General features: G+C 50.1%; 1 protein-coding gene across 3 annotated transcripts in view; it reads right to left on the bottom strand.

Annotated features, from left to right (window-relative positions):
- Positions 1 to 1,258: 1,258 nt before the first annotated feature.
- OSBP2 (oxysterol binding protein 2) overlaps positions 1,259 to 19,543 on the bottom strand; it is a 150,292-nt gene continuing 132,007 nt past the window's right edge. Inside the window, exons 4-15 of one of the 3 annotated variants that reach the window (XM_007461205.1) lie at positions 18,917 to 19,109; positions 18,248 to 18,365; positions 15,815 to 15,817; positions 15,002 to 15,050; positions 14,610 to 14,756; positions 13,482 to 13,727; positions 11,010 to 11,130; positions 10,656 to 10,759; positions 10,488 to 10,583; positions 10,218 to 10,402; positions 1,666 to 1,892; positions 1,259 to 1,401 (exon numbers count right to left, since the gene is read on the bottom strand). In XM_007461205.1, coding sequence (XP_007461267.1) covers positions 1,259 to 1,401; positions 1,666 to 1,892; positions 10,218 to 10,402; positions 10,488 to 10,583; positions 10,656 to 10,759; positions 11,010 to 11,130; positions 13,482 to 13,727; positions 14,610 to 14,756; positions 15,002 to 15,050; positions 15,815 to 15,817; positions 18,248 to 18,365; positions 18,917 to 19,109 — 1,632 coding nt within the window. Of the gene's footprint in view, positions 1,405 to 1,665; positions 1,893 to 10,217; positions 10,403 to 10,487; positions 10,584 to 10,655; positions 10,760 to 11,009; positions 11,131 to 13,481; positions 13,728 to 14,609; positions 14,757 to 15,001; positions 15,051 to 15,814; positions 15,818 to 18,247; positions 18,366 to 18,916; positions 19,110 to 19,543 lie in introns of all 3 variants that reach the window. The other 2 variants (XM_007461207.1, XM_007461206.1) reach the window with 2 other exon arrangements.

The following is a 19,543-nucleotide window of genomic DNA, read 5'->3' as shown; positions in this document are numbered from 1 at the left end:
GGTTTTTTCTTTTTTTTTTTTTTTTTTTATAAAAACAAAACCAGTCCTGGAGTAGAAAGTAAAACCCTGTGATGAACTTTCAGGACCAAATTAAAGTGTGAAAGGTTGAGTAGGAGTTCTGAGGGGCTGGGACAGTGGCCACAGTGGCCCAGGCCCCCCCACAGTTGGCAGAAGCCACTGGAAGGGAATCTGAGGAGAGGGCAGGGCACAGCTGACAGGAGGGCCAAACTCAGACAGGAGCACCCTGTCGTCATCATTTTTTCACTTCTACATATCATAAAAATTTAAGCAAAATAGCTATTATATATATATATATATATATATATATATATATATATGGCAAATAAAGAGTTCAGGGGTGCTGAGATGGGGCACCCCAGAGACGGGACTCTGGGTTCTCTGGTGCCCAGGATACCAACCCAGGCTGAGCCGAGGGTTGGTTCTTATTGCTGATTTGGGGCTGGGTTCCGTGGCAGGAGCACCTGCAGGCCCGGCCTCTGTGGGGCTGGGGAGCAGCCCCAGCATGGCCAGGGCTAGGCAGGGGCTGTTGCCCTCAAATCCACATGGTGGTCCCTCAGTGCCCCCTTCCCCACCATGCGTGGGGCTCTGGCTCCAGAGACAACTGACTTGTGCTCTCCTGGGCCCGGTGGCCCTTGGTTCCCTTCTCTGGGGGGTTCTGGGCTCCTGGGGGGTGGGCAGCTCACATACACACGGCCTTGCTGTTTGAGCTACAAAATGTTCCCGACTCAAAGGGGTCCATCTGGCTTCCCAATGTCTTAAAAAGAAGGGGCTCTTGCCAGGACACTTCTGTGGCAAGAAAGCACACTTAGAAAGTTGTCCACCAAGTGCTGTACTAAAAATATTTACTAAATACCTTGGCTGGAAAGAAATGGAGATCATTTTTTTTTCTAAAAAGTCAAAAGTGGCTCCCTGGGAGGGGGCCAGTTCCTCCCTGGGGGGCTGGTGACTGGAGCAGCCAAGGGCCCGGGCCAGCTGCCTGAGGTGTGGAAACTGGAGCTGGGGGTCCTGACGGGGCTCAAGTCCATGATGAAGGGTCACAGGAGACCCGGGGCACCTGGGGGCTGGAAAGAACCCGAGTCAGCCCTTCCTCCTTCCAAGGTGGGAGCCCAAAAAAAGTGTTATTAAAAAACATAAGAAGGAAAAGGTGGGGAGGGCAGTTGAGTACTAAATTGAGTGCATTAAATAGAAGGTGGACCAGGCTGTGCAGCCGCTTGTATTTGCAGGAGGGGGGTGGTGCTCAGAAGATGTTGGGGCACATGTGCCAGTCCTGCTTCTCCTTGGCCTCCCAGTAGCCACCCTTGTACACGCAGGCCGTCTCCCCAGTCACCGGGTCCAGCCTCTTCTCAAACCACAGCGGCACGTACACTTCGGCCTCCTTCTCTGCTGGGCGGCACAGTGGGCAGGCGGGCGGGCAGCCTGCCTCCTCCCAGCGCCCCAGGAAACCACTCCCTGTCCCCTCCTGCTGGCCCTCCTCCTCGCTCCTGGGGTGCCCCCCTTCTCCAGCACCCCTCCCTGCCCCCAGGGAATCCCCTCTCTCCCCCTCAGCTTCTTCCAGTCCCCTCATGTCCTCCCAGTTCCTGGGAGACTCCCATGCCCTCTCCCGCTGGCCTCACTCCCGGGGGCCCCCCTCCCCACTGGCCTCACCTTCCTCCGCACCGCAGCCCCGCGAGCAGGCCTCCAGCCTCCGGCGCCGATTCACGCGCTGCTTCTCCTCCAGCCGCTGCTTCTCCGTGTTGGCCTCATCCCAGTGGCCCTTCTCCATCAGCCGCTGGTCGGGCCGCAGGCGGCTGTCGGTGGGCGCCACGCCCTCCTCGTGCTCGTTGAGGGTCAGGGCCAGCTCCGAGAAGTAGTACATGTTCTCGGCGTTGTCCCTGCGGGGCCCCATGGGGTAAGCTGCCGGGACACACTCGGCCCCCTCTCCGCTTCCCCTCCTGCATGTCCACCCCCTGAACCCCCCAAACCTGGCCTTGCGTCCACCTCGCCCTTTCCTCCCTGCACCTTGCAGGCTCCATCGACCTGCATGTTTTGCCACATTATACTTCTCTGGGAACTTGCCCGCCTTGTCCAATTTTTCATATATATCAGCCTGAAGTGTTTCATAATGTCCTCATTATTATTCCTTTAATGTGTGTGACAGCAGTGTCCTCTTTCGCATCTGTAATGTTGATGCTGTGCACCTTCTCTCTACCCAGTCATGTCAGAGGTTTGTCCGTTTTCTTCGTTGGTGGAAGATGAAACTTTGTTGATCCTATTTTAGGTTTTTCTGCTTTACTGATTTTGCTTATATAGTCTTCCTTCTACTTTGTTGGGGTTTATTTTGCTGCTCCTTTTCTGACTTCCTGGGATGAATGCTTAGCATGATATTTTCCCATGTCTCTTCTTTTCTAATATGTGCATTTCAAGGCTACACATTTAACTCCAACTACTGCTTTAGCTGCATTCTACCATTTTTGTTATGTATTATTTTCATTATCATGCAGTTATACTTTCTAATTTTCATTATACTTTCTTTGTCCTATGGATTAGTTGGAAGTACATTTCTTAAGTTTATAAATAAATGGTAATTTTTCTAGTCATCTTTATTTCTAGCACACTCGCTTTGGAGTCAGACAGTATACTTCGTATAATTTCATCTCTTTGAAATTTGTTTTATGGCCCAGTATATGGTCAGTTTTTGCAAACGTTCCACATGTAATCAAAGAGATTGCGTTTTCCACAGTTGTTGAGTGCAGTGTTCTACAGCTGTCCTGAAGGTTCTATTGTTCAAACTTGTCCTCCAGACTTTTTCTTCTGTTATCCATTACTAAAAGAAGTATGTTAAAATCTCCCACTTTGGTTGTAAACTAGTCAATTTCTCCTTATATTTCTATCAACTTTTGCTATATATATTTTGGGGCTGTTATTAGGTACAGGGTATATTCAAATTTAAAATCTTCCTGGCAAATTGAACCTTTATCATTTTGTCCCTCTTTGATCTTTTGTTTTAATGTCTGTTTTGTGATATTACTATAGCTGAAGGCAGCTTTTGTTCGGTTAGTATTTCTGTGTATACATATCTTTTTCCATCCTTTTATTCTAGTCTTTATTTTATTTAGATGTATTTTTTGTAAACCACATAGTTTGATTTTTAAAAATTTGTCTGAAAGCTTATGGGAACACTTAATGTAATTACTAATATGTTGGATTTAAATCTATCTTGTTTCGTTTTTTTCTTTTTATACTGCCTTGATACTGTGAAAGTTTTGAATTAGTCATAATACTTGGTACGTTGGTCCTTACATGGCCTGCTTGTATTTTTTTTCAATCAATCAATCAATTAATTATTTTGGGCTGCATTGGGCCTTTGTTGCTACACACAGGCTTTCTTTAGTTGCAGGGAGCGGGGGCTACTCTTCATTGCCGTGCATGGGCTTCTCATTGCGGTGGCTTCTCTTGTTGCAGAGCACTGGCTCTAGGCGTGTGGGCTTCAGTAGTTGTGGCACACAGGCTTCAGTAGTTGTGGCTCGCAGGCTGTAGAGCACAGGCTCAGTAGTTGTGGCACATGGGCTTAGTTGCTCCGTGGCATGTGGGATCTTCCTGGACCAGGGCTCGAACCCATGTCCCCTGCATTGGCAGGTGGATTCTTAACCACTGAGACACGAGGGAAGCCCCAGCCTGCTTGTATTAATGCGACCTTGCCACCTAAACCAAAGGTAGAATCCTGACAAAATCTACATCTGACCATAGGGAAAACTCACCAATCCATCCTCCTCTCAGGTAGCCACTGGCAGGACTCCTGGGTTCATCAGTCCTTTGCTTTCCTTTTAATATAATTTTATTGCATCTTTAAGTAGTCTTAAGTGTGTGTGTATGTCTGTGTGTGTATTCATATACATATATTTTAGATACTTGTTTTTAACTGTATAAAAAGAATATGATGTATGTAACCTTCTGGGACTTGCTTTTTTTAAACAATATTATATTACTAAGATTTATCTGTATTGTATGTTGCTGTGGTTCATTTGTTTCAACTATTGTAAATATTGCCTTGTGTGAATATACTAGTTATTTCATCTAATAAGTTTGAGTTGTTTTCAAGTTTTGCTTTGAGTAATCTTATTCATGTTTCCTGTTGTACATTTATAGGAATTTCTCTTGAGTATACACCTAGAAGTGGGATTACTGGGCTGCAGAGTCTGTGATGTTCTTCTTTAGAAGGTAAGGCCACACTGCTTTCCAGCATGTTTATACCAGCTCACTTTCCCACCAGTGATGTATAAGGGATACTGTGGATCCATATCTTCTTCAACACTTGATATTACCAGACTTCATTTTTTCAAATCAAATGAAGGTAAAACTGCATCTTATTGTGGTTCTGATTTGCATTTCCCTGATTACCAATGATGTTATCATTTTCATATGGTGATTGGCCATATGTTTCTTCTTGTGTGAAATTCTTGTTCATGACTTGCACTTTCCCATTGGATTGTTTTTGCTTTATTTATTCATTAGAAGGTCTGTATGTATTCTTTTTGTTCCTATTTATTTATCTGTTTTTGGCTGCGTTGGGTCTTCGTTGCTGTGCGTGGGCTTTATCTAGTTGCAGCGAGCAGGGGCTACTGTTCGTTGCAGTGCGTGGGCTTCTCATTCTGCTCATTGCAGTGACTTCTCTTGTTGCACAGCATGGGCTTTAGGCGCCCGGGCTTCAGTAGTTGTGGCACGTGGGCTCAGTAGTTGTGGTGCACGGGCTTAGTTGCTCTGCAGCATGTGGGATCTTCCCGAACCAGGGATTGAAGCCATGTTCCCTGCATTGGCAGGTGGATTCTTAACCACTGAGCCACGAGGGAAGCCCCAGCAAAATTTATTTTAATGAACAGAAGCATTTTAATATAATTGAATACATCAGTGTTTTTGTCTTATTTAAGATATATTTCCGTAAGTTCTAGAAGATACTCATCTATATTTTCTACTTAGAGGTTTTTTGGGTTTTTTTAATAGTATGTGGATACAGGAAGACTAGAATTTATTTTTTATTTATTTTTTAAAGGAACATTTATTTATTTATTGCCTGCATTGGGTCTTTGTTGCTGCATGTGGACTCTCTCTAGTAGCGGCAAGTGGGGGCTACTCTTTGTTGCAGTGCACGGGCTTCTCATTGTGGTGGCTTCTCTTGTTGTGGAGCACGGGCTCTAGGCGCACAGGCTTCAGTAGTTGTGGCTTGTGGGCTCTAGAGCGCAGGCTCAGTAGCTGTGGCTTAGTTGCTCTGCAGCATGTGGGATCTTCCCGGACCAAGGATTGAACCCCTGTCCCCTGCATTGGCAAGCGGATTCTTAACCATTGTGCCACCAGGGAAGTCCCTCTACTTAGAGTTAAACTTACTGTTTAACAGTAAGTCAAACTTAATACTTAATGTAAGATCTTTATTTGGAGTAGATTTTTGTTATAATAATTGTAAGGGAAAGATTCACTTAATGTTTTTCTATATGGATAACCATTTTCCCGAGATCCTTTTAGTGGATGGTGCCCTCTTTCCGTGTGATATGATACGGGACCTTTGTTATATACCAAAGATATATACACATCCAGGGCATAGTTTCCAGGCTTACTATTCTATTTCACTATAGCTTCAAAATAAGTATCTAATAGGGCAAGTCCTCTTTTTTTTTTAGAAATATCCTGGCCCTTTATTCTTCAATATAAGTTAAGAAATCATAATATCAAGTTCCATGAAAATCCCTATTGGGATTTTGTTTGATTTACCGACTCTTTAGATCATGACATATTAACAGTACTTAGTCTTTCTACCCACGAACGTGGTATCTTTCTCCATTCATTTAGCTTTTCCTTGATATCTCAGCAAAGTTTTATAATTTTCTCTGTAGAGGTCTTACATATAAGATTTATTACAAGGTCCTTGATATTCTCTGATATGATAATTGGTGTCTTCACTTAAACTGTATTTTCTAGTTGTTTTCTTTTAGTATATAGAAATGCAACTGACTTTTGCATATTAATCTTATATTGAGGCACCTAAGATGCCTTTTGTTCAGATCTGTTAATGTAACAAATTTATGGATTTTCTAGTACAGACTCATCCTTGCGTACCCAGGATAAACTCAACATGACTGAAGAATGTTATCTTTTTTATATACTGTTGGATTTTCTGATGTCTTGTTTTGGAATTGTGCTTATCCATGAATGAAAGAGGGTAGAACTTTTATTTTCCTACTACTCTTTTAGCCTGGTTTGGTATTAGGTATCTTATACTGGCCTCATAGTATAAGAAAGGAAAGTATTTTTTTCTATGGTCTGGAAGATTTTCTATAAAATTGGGATATATGTTTCTTGACAACTTGGTAGAATTCACCTATAAAACTACCTGGGCTTTGTGTTTTCCCTGTGGAAATTTTTAAACTACTGCTTCAGTATCTTTAATTATAGGACTAGTCATGCTTTTTTTTTTTTCTTCTAGACTCAGTTCTTGTAAGTTATATTTTTCTAAAAATTTGTCCTTCCAATGAGAATTTTAGTAATCTCTTTATACTTTAAATATAATAAACATAATGAAAACATTATTATTTATTTCTATATTCTCTCTTGATCAGTCTTGCCAGTAGTTTTCTGTTCATTTTTTTCCCTCAAAGATCAACTTCTTTTTAAACTTTTTTTAATAAATATATTTTATTTATTTTTGGCTGCGTTGGGTCTTCGTTACTGTGCACGGGCTTTCTCTAGATGTGGCGAGCGGGGGCTACTCTTCATTGCAGTGCATGGGCTTCTCATTGCAGTGGCTTCTCTTGTTGCGGAGCACGGCCTCTAGGTGCATGGGCTTCAGTAGTTGTGGCACGTGGGCCCAGTAGTTGTGGCTCGTGGGCTCTAGAGCATAGGCTCAGTAGTTATGGCGCATGGGCTTAGTTGCTCTGCAGCATGTGGGATCTTCCCGGACCAGGGCTCGAACCCGTGTCCCCTGCATTGGCAGGTGGATTCTTAACCACTGCACCACTAGGGAAGTCCCTCTGCTTTTATTTTTAAGGTATATTTTCTTCTTTCTTTCAGTTTGTATGTTGCACTTTCTCTAATTTCTTAGAATGAAAAAGCTTTAATAAGCTTATATACCTATTTAAGGCAATACATTTCCTTTGAAGCTTTGTCTTTGGTATATCCAGCCAGTTTTGATATCTTTTTCTTCTGATTCAGTTCTAGGCATTTAAAAATTTCCATTCTAACTTATTATTTTGTCCATGAATTATTTAGCAACTTAAATTTTTTTCCAAATATTTGGGGACTTTTTGACGTCTTGTTCATAACTTCTAATTTGTCTTATCATAGGCTGTGGTCTGTGTGCTACCCTTTGTACATTTGTTGAGGCTTTCTTTAGGGTTTAGTACACGATTGATTTTTGCATAAATTCCACGTATACTTGAGAAAAAGCATGTTCTCTGTTGCAACCATAAGTATATGTATATCCTGTGTTTTTTCGCTCTCCATCTTGCTGGGTTGCTTTTCCCCATTTGACTCTCAACAAGTGAGAAGGGTGTGTTGAAATCTCTGTCAGTGTGTTGATGGATTTATCCATTTCTCCCTTTACTCTCAATATGTGCTTCGTGTATTTTTGAGGCTCTTTCACTACATGCATAATGTCTGTGTCATGCATACTGTTCATATCTTCTCAAAGAACTCAACGTTTTATCACGTAGCAACTCTTCCATCCCTAATAATGCTTTTGTCTTAAAGTCTGTTTTTACCTTACATTAATATGGCTGTTATAGCTTTTTGGTTAGTATTTTAATGATATGTCTATCTTTTACTTTCAACCTTTGCCCATCATTACGCTTTGGATCTTTCTTAGAAGGTGCATGCATCTGGATTTTTAAAAATCCAGTCGGTTAGTATTGGGTTGGCCAAAAAGGTCGTTCAGGTTTTTCCATAAATGGTAGGGAAAACCTGAACAAAGTTTTGGGCCAACCCAATATTTTGCTTTTTTAACTAGTGAGTTTCATCTATTTATATTATTATGCCTGGACTTATTTCTACTGTGTTAACTTGCTGTTTTTATTTGTCTTTTTAATATTTTTTTTACTGATTTAAAAAATCTTCTGTTGGTCTCTACCTTCACATCCCTTGGTGTCCTCTGTCTCCCTAGACTCCATTGTGTTAACATCATCTACACTTTTAATTCCGGACTATTGTGGGAATATTTTCTGTTTTTCTTTGGTCTTAGTAATTATTTTGAAAATACCTCCCCCACACAACCTTTTATTTCATATAACTACTGTAGCACCTTCTGGATTCTTTCCCTCCCCCTTTTAGACTACTGTTTTCATTGTGGGTTTTTGTGTGGCAAACCTTCTGAGGCTGTTCACTTGAGAACTTTTTTTTTTTTTATCACAGCCTCATATTTGAACGATAGCTCAGCTGGACAGAAACTTTTTTTTTAAATTTATTTTTGGTTGTGTTGGGCCTTCGTTGCTGCACGCGGGCTTTCTCTAGTTGGGGCGAGCGGGGGCTACTCTTCGTTGCGGTACATGGGCTTCTCATTGCGGTGGCTTCTCCTGTTGCAGAGCACAGGCTCTAGGCGCGCGGGCTTCAGTAGTTGTGGCACGTGTGCTCAGTAGTTGTGGCTCGTGGGCTTAGTTGCTCCGCAGCATGTGGGATCTTCCCGGACCAGGGTTAGAACCCGTGTCCTCTGCTTTGGCAGGCGGATTCTTAACCCCTGCGCCACCAGGGAAGCCCTGGACAGAAACTTTTACCTTCTAATTTCATTTTCTTCATTACTTTGAAAATATTCCAAAAATCTGATGTCCATCTGATTCTTCATTCTCTACTGAAATCTTTTCTCTCTGGAAGCTATTAGAATTTTCTCCTTGGTGTCCTTAATTTTCAGTATATTGTGGTCTAGGCAGAAGTGTCTCTGGAACTCCAATGGGCCCTTTCAACCCAAGGTCTTTCATCTGTTTGTTTGGGGAAATTTATTTCCATCATTTCTTTAACTATTTCTCTCTCCTATTTTTCTTTCTTTCCTTTCCTTTCCTTCTGGGATTCCAATTAAACATTAATTTAGTAGCTACTCTAGGAATTACAATATGCATAGTTCACATAGTCAGAAATTAGTGTGCATCTTGATCCTCCTCTTGGGTAGCACAAGGGCCTTTGAAAAGTTTCCAGTTTTCTGATTGTGCAGTTGCACTTAATGTTTAGATTCTAAACCCCACAAGACATTATTGTTCTTATTTATTCACTGTTCACATAGGTTTTGTTCCTCATTTCACACATCTTGAGCTCCTATCTGGGAGCTCTATCCTTAGTGCTGGTCTGCTGGTGGCAAAATGAGTGGCTTGAAAATGTCTATTTCAACTTTACTCTGTAAAGATGTTCTCGCTGGGTGTGTAATTAATTCTCACCTGTCAGTGAGTCTTTCTGCACGTGTAAGATTTCATCTGTCTTCAGGCTCCCGTTATTGCTGGTGAGGAGAAGGTTGTCAGTCTGCCATTCCTCAGAAAGTACATCTTTTTAAAAATCTGGCTGCTTAATATTTTCTCTGATCTAGTTTCAACAGTTTCACTGTATAGATTTAGATGTGGAAAATCTCTGCTGTTTTCTCCTCAGATAAGACTCCTGAGATGGTCTCTTGCTTCTGGACTCTGACCAGAAGCCTGCTGGACCCTGTTCTCAAACTCAACGTGCCCTACATGTCCTGACGCTGCACCCTCCCAGGCTCCGGGGATGCCTGTGGGGCTGCTCCAGGGACTCACTCTGGGTCACCAGGTGGCCAGCCTTCTCTCTCTAGGTGCTTGGCTTTTCCAGATTTTGTCTGTTTATCTGAAGATTTTGATTATTTCTTCTGACCTATATTCAGTCAATGGGTTTTCTCTATTAAACCTTCCCATGGAGTTCTCAATTTCAGTTACTTTATGTTTCCTTTGTAGAATGTCTGTTTCATTCTCTTTGGAATCAGCTGTGCCACTTTTTATAGTTTCCTGCACTTATTTTCATGTTTGGTTTTCATTCCTTGGACTATGCGGACTTGTCCCATCAATCAGCCTGTTTAAAGTCTCTGCATAGGACGTGCTGCCACCTGATGGTGTCACGCTTATTTACAGTTGGGTGTTTGGCTCCCCTCAGGTGGGGCCTGACCCCTCCTGTGCCCGCCGCTCGCTTCCTGTCTGGCTTGCCCCTCCCCGCTCCCTGCCTGTCCTCTGCCCCGCAGCCCCACTCACGGCAGCGGGTACTTCTTCCACATCAGCTTGGCCGGTAGCGTCTGGTACACCGTTTTCTGCTTCCCGTCCAAGCTGGGGCTGCTGGGGCTGCTTTGCACGATCTTGGCGCACTCCATCTGTTCATCCCACGAGCCTGACAGCACGTAGTGGGCCTTGCCCTGGCTGTCACTCACCACTCCTGTCACCTGGGGACATTGGCAGGGCCAGCGTAGGCACACGCCCCTCTCCGGGGTTCCCCCCTGACAGGCTCCGAGAGGTGGCCTTGCTTACCTTCCGGGCCACCTCTTTGGAGAAATAGCTGTAGGGTAAAAACTTTAGCTGGCACCGGTCCTTTGTCTTGTGGTTCACAATCTCGACGTCCCCTGTCTGGTAAGGGAGGGGAGTGGTCAGTGGCCGATCCCTGGGCCACACGGCCCCTCCCCGAGAGCATCCCCTGACCTGGTCGATCCAGAGCTTGCCCACAATGATGTTATGCACAGTCGAGGTGCTTTTCCTCCACACGTAGTGATTCCCACTGGCCTGGAATTCTAAGTGGATGGAACCTGGAGGCCAGATATAGGGTCAGAGGTCATGGCCTGCCATGCTGGGTCCCAGCCAGCCTGACCCACCCTCCCAAGGTCCCAGGGTCCTGAGAACCAGAAGCAGTATTTGTGCAGACTGGGGATAGGGTACAGGTCAGGGGGGCATCCAGGAAGTCTACGGGGGGACTGACGTCACCCCTGGAGGCACCAAGCTGGCTTCTGGGTTGGCAAACCCTCCCCCTCATCCAGAGTGTCCTTCGCCCCCGCTCACCTAGCGGCATGATGGAGAGGTATTTCCCCCGGAACTTGCTGGAGATGGTGATCTCCTGCCAGAGGCTCCAGCCGTGTTTGGAGAACACATAGTGTGCGGCCGATGGCGGGTGGTGGCTCACCTGAGACCAGACCCACAGGCCGTGAGCGTCTGCTGGACGTGGCCCGGGCCTGCCCCCAACCGGCCGGGGGACAGCCTGCCCCGTGCCCAGTATGAACGGCTCTGTGGCCCTGGGAACCAGGACACCCGGCAGGGCCTAGGCCCCCCAGAAAGGACAGTGCTCCAGTGGGAAAGCAAGGGAATGCCTAGGGGAGCAGCCTGGGTGGCGCTGGAGGGAGGCAGGGCCAAGGCGCCCCAACTACTGTGGGCCTGAGCCGGTGGCCGGGGCGTTTTCACACCTGACTTGGGCTGTGGAATGAGGGTGATGACATTGTGACAGGCTGTAATGAGGGTGAATAAAGTGAGGGCGTTAGGCTCTACCAGGGGCTTTGAGCCTACTTTCTAGTTAACCTGCCCACCGCCTGCAGAGGCTGCGTCTGCTGTGCTGTATTGCACTGAGGAGGCCCAGGATGGGAAGCCTCCCGGCCAGCCCGGCTCCAGAGCTGGAGTCCAGCTGGTGTCCCGTCCCAGCCTGGATGGCGGTGCAGCCTGCTCTGCCCACCCGGTGCCTCCGCCCCGTCCTCTCCAGCACTGGGCACCCTGACCACGGTCTCACCACCAGGACACTGCCATCAACTTTTCCTCATCTGTCCCTCCTCATTTCTGTGGCTCCTTTGGTCACAGGGTTAGGGCAAAGCCTCTCCCAGCCTCCCGTCTCGCAGTCTCGCCCCGGAACTGCAGCCGTGGCCTCCAGCTTCCCTGCACCCCTCCGTGCAGATGGCCCAGAGCTCCCGACAGTCCCCATAGGAGGCACCCTCATCCTTCCTACGTCTCAGAGGCACCGGCCAAACCTGCCAGCAACTGGGTGATGAGTGAGCCGTCCCCGAGCCTGCCCGATGCCTGTGGCCAGGGCCCCCACTGAAGCCCACCCACCAGCAAATTCAGGGACGTGACCCCAGAGACCTGGCCCTGGAGCTCAGTGTCAGCACCACCTTCTCGGGCAGACGATCCAGTCGGTCCAGCTGCTCACGCCAAATGCTCTAGAGTCATGGCTGGCCCCACTTTCTCATGCTCCCCATCTAAATCCTTAGCAAATCCTGGCTGTTCTTTCTTCAAAACAGCATCCAGAATCTGCCCTTCCCCTATACCGCCTACAGCCTCCCCAGCCTCCCTGCTCCACCCTTATCCCTGCGCTGCACTCTCCCCACAGCAGCCGGTGATGGGGGCGGTTCCTCATATAGCTGCCTCCTCTGCCCTCCCGTGACTCTTCCCACACAGAGAAGAGCCTTCTGCCGCCTGCCTCCTTCTCTCTGACCTCAGCTCCTTCTCTCTCCCTCACTCTGTGTTGCCAAACCGCTCCCGGGCCTTCCTAAAAGAGCCAGAACCATCCACATCCGCAGTACCTGCTCCCCACCCCCCGGCCCACGAGAACAGGCCACTTCCCAGCTGGCTGCACCCTCAACTGCTGAGGGGGTTACTTGATCAGCAGTGTTCAACGAAGAAAAGTACTCAGTAGTAGTTCAGGCCAGGAACCCTGGGTCATCCTTGCCTCCCTACCCACATCCAAGGCAAATCCCTAGCTCTGCTTTTTAAAGGTTCCTGTGCTCAACCTCCTACCTCCCCTGGTCTGGCCTCCTGCAGGCCTGCACAGCAGGCAGAGCACACCTTTAAAACCAGCCACTGGATTGCGAACTGTCTGCTTTCTGAGCTCAACCCCTGGGCCCACAGCAGCGGCTGGCACATGGTAGATACTCAGCGGCAGCCCGACCCGAATCTATCCTGGGCGCCTTCATGTAGCCCCTGCCTGGGTCCTCCTGGCACCCAGTGAAGCACCAACAGAATCGACCCCCTTCAGACAAGGATACCAGAGCTGGGCTGAGGTGCCCCAGGGGCCCAGTTTTGGTTCCACGCCTTGGGGAGACCAGTACCTGTGGGGAAGGCCTGTAGAAGCGATGGAGAGGATGGAGGTGAGCTGAGCCCCGGCCCCTCACACTCACAGCCTCCACCATCACTGACTGCGGCCCCGTGGGCCGCGGGCTGCTCCCTTTCAGCTCAGTGGTGACCCCACGCTCTAGCCCACCTGAATCCCTGATGGTGTCCAGCAAACACCCCTCCCCCACTGCTCCACGCCTTCTGGCTGAGAGGCGTCCTCCCCTCCCCCACCAGACCTGACTGTCCTCACCCAGCTCTCCTCCCACGCGGCCCACACTGTCCCCAGGAGGCCTGCTCCGTGAGGCGCCCCTGACCTGTCCCCGCCGCATGAGGCCCAGCTGCCTGACCGGACCTTGGCTTGATGGCCCCTTCGGTCAGAGCCCGTGTCCCATTTGTCTGGCTCTGACCCCCAGGCCTGGTTGAAGCGTGCGCGGGCCTCACCTGCTCGCAGAGGGACCGCAGGCCCATGTCATCAAGACGGTCCAGCTCGAAGGTCTCGCCCAGCATGGGGTTGAAGGGCTTGGCGATGCGGTGCACGGTGGTGGAGTAGGAGGACACGGAGAAGGCCGCCACCAGGCACATCTGCTCCATGGAGCTGGTGCAGTGCACGGCCTTGTCCAGCAGGTGGTGGTACTCCAGGTCCTCCGTCAGCCGCTGGAGCATCGACAGGGGCTCGTTAAAGTTGACCTGCGGGCGGGGTGTCAGGTTGGGGGTCTGCATAGACCGTCCACCGCTCCCAGCACAGACCTGGGGTTGTCGGCACAGCAGCCTTGCTTTTCTAAGATGTTCAGGGACATCACTGCTCAGACCACCTTCACAGAGAGGCTCATCTGAGGACCTGTCTAAAGCCACAGCCCCACTCACTGGCCTGCCTCCCCGCCCCTCCTGCCACAGTTTTCTCCACAGCCCTCACCACGTTCTGACCTGCTGCATCTGGCAGAATTCTGTTACATTTACTGTCAGTCTCCCCTCCTAGGATGTAAATGCCAGGGCAGTGAATCATAGAAATCAGTGAATGAGTGACTGAGTGAATGAACAGGTGAATGAATGGATGAAGTGGGTCTACCTTGTATTCTGAGCTATTATGCAAGTCTTCTGTCCTGGGTCACACAGTGAAACCAGGTCTGGCCTGAAGCAGCCCCAGCTCCCACTCCATGGAGATGCCACTGTGATCTGGCAGCACGAGGGCTCCAGCCCTGCCCTTTGCCTGCTGGTGACCTCGTTGGGGTGGGGACCAGGGGCAGCCCAGCATGGAGGAGGAGGTCCAGCCCCATACACAGCCCAATGTTGCCACTCCCCATCTGCCAGGGTGGGAGGCACTTTGAGGGCCCCCTGTCTGATCAATGCAGAGCCCCTTCCTGGCTCCTTACCTCCAAGCGTGAGACCTCTGCCCTGGGGGAATTTCAGCAGTGCGGATGGAACACGACTCAATAACACGTTATATGCTCCTCAAGTGTCATTAAGAAAATGACACCCAGGGCTGTGTATACTTCCAAAGGCCATTACTTCCCATCCACGCACAAGAAAACAGCCCCCAGGGCCCCCCTGGCCGCTCTGCCCGGCCCCTACCGGCATGGGGATCTTGGAGAGCTCCCGGCCGATGCAGTTCTTCATGATGCTCCAAAGATTAAGGCTGTAGTTGGGCTTGTCGGGGATGCGGACACGCCTCTTGACTTTGGGGGGGCCCTGGGGCACAAGTGAGGTGCTGTCTAGCACCTACCAGAGAAGCAGAGTGCTCCTGTCAGCAGAGGCCAGGTCGCCTCGGCCCCCAGGCCTCGCCCTCGCTTCTGGCCCAGGGCGGTCTGAGGACCAGGCCCGCGCTGGGACGTTGCTGGCGGAAGGGGAAGGCTCTGCCTGAGCTCAGATGAAGGCACCAGGCACAGGGCCCGCCCCTGGGGGGCCCAAGTTCAAAGTGTTGGCCTCCCCACTTCACCCCCCCTTCGGGGTCCCACCTCACTCACATTGTCTGAGGTCCATTCCACGGAGCCTGTAGTCCCACCCTCGGCTTTTCTGCAGGAAACACAAAAGGGAAGGAAAGTTATTTACAAATCCTGAGGCCTCCTGGGGACCCAGCCCCCTCTATCCAGTCCCCTCAGTGAGGTCCGAGGGGCAGCTTGCATCTCCAATGGGAGCGTCTCCAGTTCAGGACTCAGGTGGGGCTGAGGGACCTGGGGCAGCAGTTTGGAGGGGTTCCCACCCCACTGGTGCCCTGTGGCAGCAGCCGCCCAGCCAAGTTCTCACCAGGGGTCCCTGCACACAGGCCCCTCCTGGGGACTGCCTGACCAGGACCCAGAGAAGCCAAGGGGTGGGCACCTCTGGGAGAGCCCCCGGGAGCCCCGTGGGTCCCCTCTGGCATGGACAGACCCCATTGTGTCCTCACTGTGCTGGTCTGATTCCTGCATTCGACTTGGGTTCAGGAAGGGAAGGAAGTGGGTCGGATGGATCTCTGTGCCCAGGAATACTTGTGGTGAGATGGTGGCCAGAGCAGCCAGGGGCATTCTGGCTGAGGGGCCCAGGCTCTGAGGGAGCTCCCAGGAGGGGTGACCTGGGCCAGCCCGGTCAGGGCACAGGCGCTAGGCAGTTAGGGCCTTGGATGGGAAGAACCCACCCAGGTCCCTGGGGAGAGGGGGAAGGCACTGCAGACAAGGGGGCACCTGGCAGAGTATCTGCCCACTGCCCAGTGCAGCTGCAGCACAAGTTGGGGGGCTGCGTGAGCACTGTGAGCTGTGCCAGGAGCCAGGGGAGCCGATGAAGAGTACTGAGCACAGGGTCACCTGCTTGCTGGTTGGGTGGGAGCAGAGGGGCCTGGGCTGTTGCTGAGGTATGGAAGGAGGCCAGGGCGGGGCATGCAGGAGGCAAGCCCAGGCCCTGGGGGCTCCAGGTATAGGGGAGTGCACAGGGAGCCAGAGGGAACCTGAGCAGGACGCCCCTGGCCTCACAGCCCAAAGGGTGACACTACCAGGTGATAATGGAATTTCAGAACAGCTAAGCTGTGCTAATTTTGAGAGCAATATATGCGATTTTTAAATATTATTGGGAAATGCAGCACTCACAGCAGCACTATTTACAATAGCCAAGACATGGAAGCAACCTAAGTGCCCACTGACAGAGGAATGGATAAAGAAGATGTGGTACATATATACAATGGTATATTACTCAGCCATGAAAAAGAATGAAATATTGCCATTTGCAGCAACGTGGATGGATCTAGAGATTATCATACTAAGTGAAGTAAGTCAGACAGAGAAAGACAAGTATCGTATGATATCACTTATATGTGGAATCTAAAATATGACACAAATGAACTTGTTTATGAAACAGACTCACAGACACAAAAGACAAACTTATGGTTATGAAAGGGGGAAGAGGGATAAATTAGCAGTTTTGGATTAGCAGATATAAACTACTATATATAAAACAGGTAAACAAGGTCCTACTGTATAGCACAGGGAACTATATTCAATATCCTGTAGTAAACCATAATGGAAAAGAATATATGTATTGGGTTGGCCAAAAAGATGTTACAGAAAAACCTGAACGAACTTTTTGGCCATGAATATATATATATATATGTAAAACTGAATCACTTTGCTGTACACCAGAAACTAACGCAACATTGTAAGTCAACTATACTTCAATTAAAAAATATTTTAATTATTGGGGGACTTCCCTGGTGGCAAAGTGGTTAAGAATCCGCCTGCGAGTGTGGGGGACACGGGTTCAATCCCTAGTCGGGGAAGATCCCACATGCCGCGGGGCAGCTAAGCCCATGCACCACAACTACTGAAGCCTGCATGCCTAGAGCCCGTGCTCCGCAATGAGAAGCCACTGCTATGAGAAGCCTGTGCTCCGCAACAGAGAGTAGCCCCAGGCTTCCCTGGTGGCACAGTGGTTGAGAGTCCGCCTGCCGATGCAGGGGACACAGGTTCGTGCCCCAGTCCGGGAAGATACCACATGCCGTGGAGCAGCTAGGCCCGTGAGCCATGGCCGCTGAGCCTGCGCGTCCGGACTCTGCAACGGGAGAGGCCACAACAGTGAAAGGCCCGTGTACCGCAAAAAAAAAAAAAAAAGAGTAGCCCCCGCTTGACGCAATGCAACCAAAAATGATTGATGATAATAAATAAATAAAATAAATAAATAAATGTATAAAAAATATGATTGGGAAATGGAAGTATACCACTGATAGGACCAGAAACTCCCTGAGGGGTAACAGGAATCCAAACCATGCCTTTTCCCTGGAAGAAACCAGGACAGGGAAGTGGTGAAACACGCTGGTCCACAGAGGCAAAAAAGGAGCAGCCACAGGTTTTCACCGGCCTCCTCCCGGCTGGGCTGGGCTTCAGCAGGGGTCAGGGAAGACAGCATAGGGTGGGCAGGCCACAGCATACATGTAGGAGTGAGGCCGCTGGGAAGTATGCAGTTCCTGAGGGCGAGCAGGGGAGCACATGGTCCTGACACACCTTGTTGTGAGGGTGTCAGTGGGCAGCACGGGCTGCAGTCAGTTCTTTCCCCTGTGGGGCTCATCGGCCACTTTTATGTCCCCAAACACTGCCATACCCACCAACCCTTCTAGGGTCAGGACCTAAGCAACCCGACGAGAATGAGCAACCCTGGTGAGGACTGAACCCCGAATCATATTAAAATCTGTGCTCAAGCCCCGCATGCTCCCCTGACCACAGCCCTGCCGCCCACCCCATCTCACATGCTTCCCTCCGGACGTGTCCTGCCAGCTCGGTCCACAAGCACAGACGCTTCCCGAGGGTCCCAGGGAGTGTGGCAACATGGCTTTCAGTGCTAGTAACTGTCTCATTTACTATTAATGTGTATTTAGAAAGATCCTGAAAGAGCAAGCTTTTATGAAAAATGAAACAAAGGCTTTGAAATAGAAAATAAAAGAGGCTTTCTGTGTCTCCAGTCTGCTCTGGAATGCTGACACAGTGGGTGGAGTTGCTGGGACCTTGTGCGGCTCTGGGGCAGGAACTGGATGCAGCCAATGCCCTGTTGTCCATTTAAAATGAAATCCCAATACAAACTCTATTTGGGTATTTTTGATTTAAGGAAGAACAGAACCAATCTAAGCAAAAATACCATCTGGAGCAAGACTTAAAGAAAACCCCAAGTGCGAAGAACAGGTTGAGCACGAGAACAGGCCGGCACGGCTGACCCGGGAGAGGTTCCTTCCAGGTGGCCGCCCAGCCCTAGCCCACCTGTCCTCCTTGGGCTCAGTGATCACTGTGATGAAGGATGTGGAGTCTTCCATGGCATCGAAGTACTCGGTATCTTCATCTTCCTCACTGTCCTCGCCTTTGGTGGTTAAGAGGCTTCCTAGAGACACACAGAGCCACTGCCTCAGTTTGCGACTTCCACAGTCGCGCCTGCCCAGGGAGGTCTAGAGCCCGCGGCCCCTCCCCACCTCTGTCACCCGGCTGTGGTGCCCACGCTCCCTTTCCTGGAACGCACTTTCACCCTCTTGCTCAGAGCCTCCCTCCTTCCGGAAGCTTTCCCTGGTCTCTAAACATGCTGGTCAGTCTCTCTGTGGCCCAGCTTCCCTTTCTGATGGACCCCCTTCCCAGGGCACCGTGACCCTGAGCCCCAGGTTAGGTGGGCAGCCACCTGGCACCCGGGCAGCCCTGCCACAGAGGGGACAGTTGGGCTCACTGAGCTCTTCTCTGGAGATTGGGAGACTAGACATGGGGAGACTGTGCCCACTGTGAGGGCGTGGGGGATACAGAGGCACACAGGCACCAGAGTCGGCCAAGCGGGCCCAGACATAGGCGCGTTGAGGGGTATGTAACCTGGGGGGGCTGTGTAAGCTGAGCCAGCTGGCAAAGGGGACACTGATGGTGGACTGGATGGATGGACAGACGCCCACTCACCCTCGCTGAAGCTCTTGGTGGGGTTGGCGGCCCGGCCAGGGGCGCTGCGGAAAGCGCGCTCGAGGCTGTTGTGCTGCTTGGCCAGCTGCTCGATGGTCTCCTCCAGATGGATGCGCTGCTCCTGCTCATACTGCAGAGCCCGCTGCCATTTCCGGCTGTGCGTCTCCGCTAGTTCCAGGAAGTCCCTGCAGGCCTGTGAGGGGGCGTGGCCTGTGAGCCAGGCGGGGGCAGAGAGGAAAGCCCGGGGGTGCCGTGGCCCCTCCCCCTCCCTTCGCAGGTGGGTCAGAAACAACTTTGCTGCCCCCTGTGGCTTCCGTGGGGTCATGGGGACCCTGGCTGTCTCAGAGCCAGCCTGGCATCTGCCCTGGTCGGTGCCCCACAGTCAGGATGCCATTCGAGAGCACTAAACCCGGTGTTGCTGGTCATGCTGCCTCGCCAGTTATCAGCTGGCGTGCTGCGTGTTCCTGGTGGCAGAGGCCCCAGCTCTCAGCTGCTGCATCCTCACTGTGGTCTGGGCCTAGGTTTGTCACAACCCCTGTCCCCACTGGAACCAACACAGCAGCTCAGGCCAGACCCTGGCTTTGGCACAGAAGGAAGGAAAGCCACCTTTCTGCTACACCGCCTGGC

Source organism: Lipotes vexillifer, unplaced genomic scaffold (assembly GCF_000442215.2).
Source record: "Lipotes vexillifer unplaced genomic scaffold, Lipotes_vexillifer_v1.1 scaffold691, whole genome shotgun sequence".
NCBI classification, from domain to species: domain Eukaryota; kingdom Metazoa; phylum Chordata; class Mammalia; order Artiodactyla; family Lipotidae; genus Lipotes; species Lipotes vexillifer.
This window is presented reverse-complemented; position numbering and strand designations above follow the sequence as displayed.